The 9,174-nt window shown below is 43.6% G+C and overlaps 1 protein-coding gene across 8 annotated transcripts in view; it reads right to left on the bottom strand.

Annotated features, from left to right (window-relative positions):
• Nucleotides 1-592: 592 nt before the first annotated feature.
• RNF32 (ring finger protein 32) overlaps nt 593-9,174 on the bottom strand; it is a 37,198-nt gene continuing 28,616 nt past the window's right edge. For all 8 annotated transcript variants that reach the window (XM_019031358.3, XM_031012972.3, XM_019031359.4 and 5 more), the window contains exons 8-9: nt 2,095-2,262; nt 593-1,304 (exon numbers count right to left, since the gene is read on the bottom strand). In XM_019031358.3, coding sequence (XP_018886903.3) covers nt 1,068-1,304; nt 2,095-2,262 — 405 coding nt within the window. In that variant the 3' untranslated portion in view covers nt 593-1,067. The remainder of the gene's footprint in view (nt 1,305-2,094; nt 2,263-9,174) is intronic.

The raw sequence follows: 9,174 nt of genomic DNA, 5'->3' as shown, positions 1-9,174 counted from the left end.
ATCACAAAACATAGGAGAGTATTTTTTCTAAGGGATGAGATAAAAATAAATAGAAATTTTGGCATTTCTTCTCACGTTAGATGCTGGGTTATTCTGAGCCCGTGCCATGTGCACACCCACTTGGCCTCTTCCTCTTAGGCCCACACCCTGCCCTTTCCTTGCCCCTTGTAGTTACCTGTGGCTGGAGTGATGAGCGCCACTCCCAAGCATGGACTGGAACAATGTCCTCCTGCCCCTCCACCAGCAGTGACAGGATTCACTGGGGACTCGGGGGCAAAGGAGACTGTGTCACAAGACAAAAGGAGCCAGAGTCACACATGGTGTACCCTCGCCCTGCCTCACCCATGGCTGACGTGGGTTGGACACCTCAGAAATCATGTGTCTTCAGCGAGCCACTGAGAGTTGGAGCTTTATCTGTTACTCGGCTAGGGGTAACCTAACCGATGAGACTGTAACTGGTTACTGTAAATAACCAAGCTCCCAGTAATAGTAAACCAGTGACAAAAACAATTCTTATCCAAAAAGGTTCACTTTTTTTTAAAATGTGTGAACTAAAACAGTCTTTATTGCTCTAAGACATTAAAATTTGCACTTTTTTGATGTTGAATACCACTGAATATTTTATTTTTATATTTTATTACACAGAAATACAGCAATTATTACAAAACGAGTATTAGGAATGGCAAAGGCTTTAGGACAAAGTATTAGTGGAAAACATTTGGAACTTAAGGAGTGTTTTACATTTGGAACTTACTTTAAGGAGTGTCATTCAGACACTAGCTATATCTTAACCTCAATTTTTAGAAGTAAGCAAGCTCTCATTTTTTGCTATTCATATTTGAAGTGATTAAACTCATAAATTTGAAATTTACTTTTTAGAGACCAAAGATTAAAATTAGGTGGGCTGTCAGCTTTTAAAATATACTAAGATTTCCTACAACTACCAATAGCTTATTTCCCTGGGAAACAGATTACATTGTAGTACTTAACCCAGAACTCATGCAGTTCATCCAAAATGATGGTAAACTTTTTTCCTCAGAATTACCTTACTTTGCTTGACTATGAATTCAACATTCAAGAATCTTCTTCTGGTAGCAGGAGCGGCAGAGAGGACAGGCATGGAAAGGAGGCCCGTCTCCCACGGAGAACTCCTCTAGTGCCAGCAGACACGCATGGTGGAACACGTGTGAGCAGGACAGGAGGGCCATCTCTCTGGAACGCCGGCCCGTGCCCACGCGCTGACCGCCAGCAGGGGAGAGAGGGGCCAGGCAGATGGAGCACTCGTGGGTCTCCCGGCGCAGAGTCTGCGGCACACAGGACGGGAAGAGGCCACGCGGGTTAGTTTCATCACAGCAGAAAGTTACTTAAACTGAAATGCGAACCATGTGCCCGAGACATGGGTCGTCTAAACATGCGGAAGTTTCATTCTGTGTTAAAATCACGTGAATTTTATATATATATATATATATATATATATATATATATACACACACACACATATATATACACACATATATATACACATATATATACACATATATACACATGTACACATATATATACACATATATACACATACACACATATATACACACATATATACACATATACATATACATACATATATACACATATACATATACATACATATATACACATATACATATACATACATATATACACATATATACACATATATACATACATATACACACATATATACACATATATATATACACACACATATATACACACATATATATACACATATATATACACACACACATATATATATATATACACACACACTCTGTTACTCCTGGGAACTGTGGAAAGGGTTAGTAACCCACCTGTGATAAGCAACATCCAACAGTAACTTCCAGAATTTCAAACTGAAGGGACCTTTGCCGTCACCCTAAAGCCCATGAGGAAAGTCCTACCACAGGTGCAGGGGCAGCTAGGGCAGCGGTTACCCCGGGCCTGACACTCCTAGGCTTCCCAAAGTGAGTCCTCGACCTCCCCTGACATGCCACCCCCACAGCCTCTGCAGCTGCAGCTGAGTCTGCTGGTTGCCAGGCTGTCAGCCAAACCTACCTGCACTTGGATCTTCTCCCATTCCTCTTCTGTGATCTCATGGCCACATTTTTCTTCCAACTGCTGAAGAACACTTCGATTTATGGCCAAGCACTGATCGATTTCTGCAAAGAGCTCTTCGATGTTGGTGTTGTATGAGCACAGGATGCGGTGGCTGATTTCTGTGAACTGAGGAGGAGAGAGTGGGGGCAAGCTCACACCTGAGCTCGGTGGAGGTTGCAGGGAAGCGCTCTCGAGCCTGACCATCTATTTTGGTAACCTTCCTCGTCTCTGTCTTCGAATAATACTTTTTAGGGAAATAGATATATGTCTATTTTACTTAACTATAAATCCAGATAATCTATCTGGACAGATGACCACAAGAACCCCTATCTGATGGAGTCCAGAACACACTACCCCAAAATACGGCACCTTGGCATACTGAATATTTTAAGGAAAAAACATTCCTTCCCAAAGGAATTTGAGAAATGACAGCTGCAGGAGGGACCGTCTGACCTCTCCCCACCCCCAAAGTGGGTCATAGGACCCTCCTGTGAGAGGCACCCTCGTCTCCAAAGACGGAGGGAGCCGGGAGGAGACAGCACACAGGCCTTGCCGTGGTTCCCACCGACCACCCTCAGCTCACTCCCCTTGTCCTGTCACGCTTCCCCACGACCTCTGTGTCCTCATCCAACCTAGCATAGAAAGTGCTCAGGCGTTACTGTCTCTTCAGGTCTCCACTGCCTCTTCGGGTCTCCGCTGTCCCTTTGGGTCTCCGCTGCCTTAGGAAGGCTTCCATATCACATGGGACTTACTAAGTAAATCCGTGTAATTTTCTCGTTAAGCTTAACTTACAGGGCTCCAGCTGAAGAATTTAGGAGGGTAGGGGAAAAGGGTATATTGTTTCCCTCCCCTGCTGTTTTCTTGGTTGTGAGTTTTGACCATTAGCAGGAACACATTTGAAATTAAAAGTTGAGAGAAAAGTTCGAATTTCGCAGGATCAGCTCTGTCCCATAGAAACATACTGTGAGCTACGTATGTAATTTTAAAATTTCTGGCAGTCACATTAAGTTTTTTAAAAGGCGAAATTAATTTTAATATTGTATCTGACCCAACATATCCAAAATATTATCACTTCAACGTTTATTAATTGAATACAGTACTTTGTTTTTTTTGGTATTTTTGTTTGGTTTGGTGGAGACAGCATCTCGCTCTGTCACCCAAACTGGAGTGCTTGGGGCCATCAATGCTCACTCAGCCTCGGCCTCCCGGGCTCAAGCCATCCTACACTAGAAAGGTCTGAGTCATTACAGAGCGGCCACCGGTGTCATCTGAGGCACGGGGAGGTGGCTCATTCAGGGCCACACCAGCAGCTCCTTTTTAGGACGTGTGAAGAGTGTAAAGCAAAGGAGAATAAGGTGTGTAAAAGATTGTGCCAATGGTGACTGTCAGCCACGCTTCCTGCCCTCTTGCTTGTCCTTTCAAGTGCAGAGCTGTAGCTCACCCAGAGATGACATTTCCCATTCCCCCATGCCCAGGTGGGGCCACGTGAAGTAGTTCTTCCAGATGGACGTGGCTCATGTCTCTTCTGGGTGTTCTCCAGGCCCGGGGGGTGGCAGATAAAGGGCAGAGGGAAACAGTTCCCGAGCCCCACAGGCTGGCATGTTGCCTGCAAGCCAGGACACCTGAACTGTCCTATGAGACCGAAACTCTGGCTTTCAGTCACTGAAATTCGGGGGGTTATTTGTCCAGCAGTGAGAAGTGCCCTGATTCAGCAGTTACATCTGCTTCATGGAATCGGGCTTGAAGCACAAAGAAGGATGAAATGAACAAGTCCCGTGGAGATCTCACACATTTAGATATGTGATGGGGAAAATGCATTTTGGATGGTCCATGACTGTCCAGGTTTCAAATATTCTAGTCTACTGGAGACCTCACGTTCACTTTTTTTTTTTTTTATTAATGTGGAGCAACCTGGCAGAATGTAGTGTGTATTTAAATCACCAGACTTCTGAAGGTGCCTTTGAGGACATGGAGTTCTCTTCCAATTCTCTCCCTTCTGCAAAAAGATTGTGAGGCAGCGCAGGGTCGAGTGCTGTGGAGACTATGAGCTGCCTTTGTCCCTGGGATGTTAGAAGAATGAGTATTGGCTTTAAGGGTGAGAGGTCCTTTTGAGTAAAGAACATTCTGTGAACACAGCAGGCAGTCCACAAGCATTGGGGTTTGAATGAAGGGGGTGGCTGAGGATCTTCCAGGCACCTGTGTTTTGGGATTAGCCGTACTTGGAAGCCTGGTGGAAGCTGCTTTTCTATTTATGAGTCAAATTCTCTTTCACTCTGAATGTAATTATAATTTCCAAGCAGCTGTATCTTAATTTAGGGTCTTGAATCGGTAACGTTTCCTAAGGCTTTAATTTTAATTTTCTTTATTCCTTGGCCTTTCAAATATCTAATAATATCTAAATAAATTATTGAAAGTAGAAGAGTTCTCTATACATTGTAAAAGGAAAAATTACTTGGAAATATACACAGTTACCTCCAATTGATGCTTTGTAATTCAGGTTTTCTGTAAATTGTTTTTAAGTGTGAGATACTTTCCACATATGCCTGAAAAGCAAGATCTTTTCTTCCTTCAAAATTATACCTCAGAAAAAGGGTCACATTCTAGTCCAGACCTTGCAAAGTGTTTCAACTTGTGAGGTATGTTCTGAGATTAGTTTTGAACATAAAAGTACTATTTGGAATGACTGATCAATTGAATGAAATGATCGATATGATCTGGGTGTTTATTCTCAAAGTGGGGCCCAGACCTGCAGCCTCAGCTCCTGGGAATCTGTGAGAAAAGCAGAGCTTCAGGCTTCGCCCCGGGCCTGCCGAGGCCACAGTCCGCGGGGTAAGCCCTGCCATCTGTTTTACAAGCCCTCCAGGTGATTCTGAGGCCCATTCAGGTTTAAGAACCACGGTCATAGAAGTTACCGGTCACATTTTTTAAATATGCAAAGTTATTTAACACAGCATTAGTTATCATTCCTGGAGGTATCACCTCCCAACTCCAAGCATGGGTATCGCTGTGCGTGCGCTTTCAGAAGCCACTTGAGAGAGGAACAGAGTAAGTGTGTGGGCCACATATAAATATGTATGTACATCTATATGCATTTATGTTACAGTATCACCTGTGTGTGCATATATTCTATCATACGTGAGTGTATCGCTCTCTCTACAGGATGCCTGGAGCAATCCCAGCTTTCCTGATGTTACATAAATGAGTTACTTAGCTCAAGATAAACTTCCAAAGACAGCATCATTAGGACTTTTTAAAGTACATTTTCCTTCAAACACTTTAGATGGAAATAGAGCTCATATGCTCTGAACAACTGTGTTGGGTGACTCCTAAGTGGCCCTATTGATGACAAAGACCCTGAGGTCCAATACTGATGTCACCTATTGCCTCCTTCTGCCTCAGTCACTGTGGCGTACAGGTCCTATCTCCTTTATTAGTCCTGGGGCCAGGACTGTTGTTCTTAACACTGATAATAGCATCCAGGGTTTTTAAAGGGTTTTGCACCTGTCGTCACACCCTGCCTTTAAACCCTCTCAAGAGCTCAGTACACGCACTGACCATAGTAGGCACTTGTTGAAAGAAACAGACTTGTCAATTTTGCATATATACCAAATAAATCTCAGGGAGGGTGGCCCTTAACACTTAGTGCTTCAGTCTTATTGGTAACTGGTGTAATATAGCAAGAAAGCAAATAAATGCTTAGGATATTTTAATATACATAAGAATCACAAACTAATTCCACAATCAGGTGTTTGATTCCACAGAAGAAAACCTAGCATGGCAGACGCAAATATTCCTTTCCACAAGTTTTGATGAAATATTCCATTCCACAAGTTTTGATATGTACTTTTGCTATTCAACTGAAATTTCTTCTAATTTCCATTATAATTTTGTCTTCGATTAATACGTTATTTAGAACTGTTTATTTTCAAACGTGAGATAGTTCTATTTTTTTAAAAAAAATTTATTTCTAGCCTCAGCTGCACTGTGGTCAGGGAACATACTCTACACGACTTAAGTTTCTTAAAGTACGTGGACATAAAGATGGTAACATGAGATACTGGGACGACTGGGGAGGGACACAAGGGCTGAAAAACTAACTTTTGGGTACTGTGCTCATGAGCTGGGTGACGGGATCATCTGTACCGCAAACATCGGCGTCCTGCAGTACACCCAGTAACAAACCTGCACAGGCACCCCCGAATCTAAAAGCTGAAATTATAAAACATAAATGTCTCAACCTATGATGAAATCTGCATCATGGACAAGTATATGGTCAGTTTTTATAATGATATATTTGTACTTTGAAAGAAAATATGTGCTACAGTTGCTCGGTGTGGTGTTCTATACCATTATCTCTAATGATGCCTTTGCTTTAGAATCTCTTTTGTCAGGTATCAGCACATCAGCTTTCTTCTGTAAAGAGCTTATGTGTATATTATAGTATGTATAATATGTTAACACACTCACACACACACTGTTCGGGTTTTCAGGCATCTCTTCTGAGTAACACAAACATAATCTGATTGGTGCTGGAGCACTCAGTCCGCTTTGTGTTGTTACTGACAAACGGTGCACCCATCCTGCTCTGTCTTCCATCTGCCCTGCCATTGGTTTCTTAATTTTTGCTCTTTTCAATTAAAGTTTTCTATTCATTCTCTTTACTGTTTTGAAGGTTAAAACTCTGTTTCTATCCTTTTAGCTATTGCCCTAGAAGTGCATACTTACATTATTAAGGTCTAAATTGGAATTTTTATCCCTTGAACCAATACAAGGATCTGAGCATACTTAAATTTCCTCTCCTGCTTTATGTTATTTTTGTCATAAGCTCTCTCTCTCTTTTAACCTGAGAGATGATTTTTCTTGTTTGGTGGAATCAGTGTCTGTTAGATTTACTCACATTTTTACCACTGACATCTCAGATTTCCCGTCTGGGGCCATTTTCCTTCCTCATGCAAGGCATCCTTTAGAATTTCCTTTAACGAAGACGTTCTAGTGGCACACTTTTTGTCTGGCTTTTCTTTTGCCTCTCTTCTTGAATGTAATTTTCATTTGGTTCATATGGAAGTCTAGACTGACGGTTAGGTCTCTTCTGACACATGGAGATGTCATCTCACCTTCTGCCGTTCCCACTGGGAAATCTGCAGGTCCCAGGGTTTGCCATCGTCTATCCTCGTTCCTGGCCACTTCCAAGATGACTCAGTGCTTTGTGTTCTGCAGGCTCACTAGACACTTAAAACAAAATCATATTGGGCTTCCTTGGGCTTCTTAAATCTGTGGCTTGTATCTTCTTCAGATCTGGAAAATTCTTAGCCTTTGTTGCTTCAAGCCATTGCCTCTGTCCCACGTGTTCTCTTTTCTCTTCAAATTCTGACAGTGACATCCTGCGCCACATCCTCTCTTAGGCAAGTCACTTCCCTGGACCCGCTTTCCAGGGGATGCAAAATGCAGGGCCCCCCTTGCAGACCTGACTCCTCAGTGAGCTGAAGGCAGGGCCTGACTAGAATGTGTGTGTATCAAGAGCCAAAGTCAAAACAGTAGAGCCAGCCGTGCTTAGCATCCAGCTCCTCTGCAAAGAAGGAAATGTGTGTGCACTAGGGGGTGGGAAATACGAATTGTGTGCTTTTGGTGATTCCACGTATGAATTAAATGCTCTAATATTTGCACTTAAAACTGACATTCTGGTGTAAAGATGCACTGTGAAAGTCATAACATTTATAATTTAATTTTTTCTTAGAATAACATTAAATAAACAGCAAATAAAAAACACTACCTGACCACTGGAGAGAGAGGCCACAGAAGTACATACAGCTTTATACTTTTAGTACTTGGATGGCACTTTCCCATATTTTCTTTCTTTTAAACAGGGATCTGTGTTTCATTTTCATGGCACTAGGCCATGACTGCCCGCCCTCCTGTCACCTGGAACAGAGTCCCCAAGCCCTGCGTGCTGCAGCCCCAACTGCACGTCTCATCTGGTTATTTTGAGCCTCCCCTCCATGGGCACGCCCTGCAGAGGCTCCCAGGAAGCGCCTGTGCTGGAGGGGCCCATCCATGGCCCCTTCTCCCTGCGAGTCCCCAGCCCTGCCCTCTTCACCCTCTTTGGTCTGGGTCCCAGCTGCTGACCTCGCACCCCCGGGGCTCTGAGGGCAGTTTCCAGTGTTCACGTGGCTGTGGGTCGCCCTCTTGAAAATGACCTATCTGCTCAGCGCCCAGCTCAGGGCCTCACAGGGGTCTGGGTCCTGGAAGGGTCACCTGTGCCCAGCGGCTCACACTCTGCCAGCCTGCCCCTCCCACATGCTAAGCCGTGCTGCCCTCTGCCTGGACAGAGGTTCCAGGGAACGGCACGGTTCCTCCCTTTGGGTTCAGGGTGCATCTCCTCAGACATTTCCACCTTATTTCAAACATCTCACCCCTCACTTCACTCTCTCTCCCCTTCCTCTCTTTGCATTTTTCTTCCTGGCACTTATTCTTGAAAATTGTAACAAAATATTTTATTATTTGTCTCTCCCCAGCTCCCTGCAGGAAGCGTGCCCTGCAGCAGGCGCGAACCACCCGAGCAGCCTCCACATGCACCTAGACAGGCGCGCGGGCTGGGTGCTCACACCTGGGCCCTTGCACCTGTGTCTGCCCAGAGGGGCTGGTCAGCACACCCTTTACAATGAAGGCTCACAAAGTACACAACTCCAAGTGCCAGTCCATGAAAGCAGTTCACACAGACTTTTAATGCAGTTGAGTCTAATTTATATTTTACTATCCACTTACCCTATGTAACCGAATATCATTTTTAGACTTACTAACAATTCATACTTTTTTCTTCCTTAAGAGGAATTAAAGCATTTCCTCAATGAGAAAAACAATTCCCTTTATAGGTAATGGTGGTTAAAGACTATTAATATGCATTTTAATCAATCTAAAGTAAATAATTTTAACTTAAATTTACCACTTACAGGATCCGCACGGTGAATGACAAGTTTCTAAAGGGGCTGGGGTGAAAAGAGTTGGGGAATTGCTCAGCTGCCATAGGACAGGCACTGTGCT

This window comes from Gorilla gorilla, chromosome 6 (assembly GCF_029281585.2).
Source record: "Gorilla gorilla gorilla isolate KB3781 chromosome 6, NHGRI_mGorGor1-v2.1_pri, whole genome shotgun sequence".
NCBI lineage: Eukaryota > Metazoa > Chordata > Mammalia > Primates > Hominidae > Gorilla > Gorilla gorilla.
Note: the sequence above shows the minus strand (reverse complement) of the source record. Positions and strands in the feature narration are given on the sequence as shown.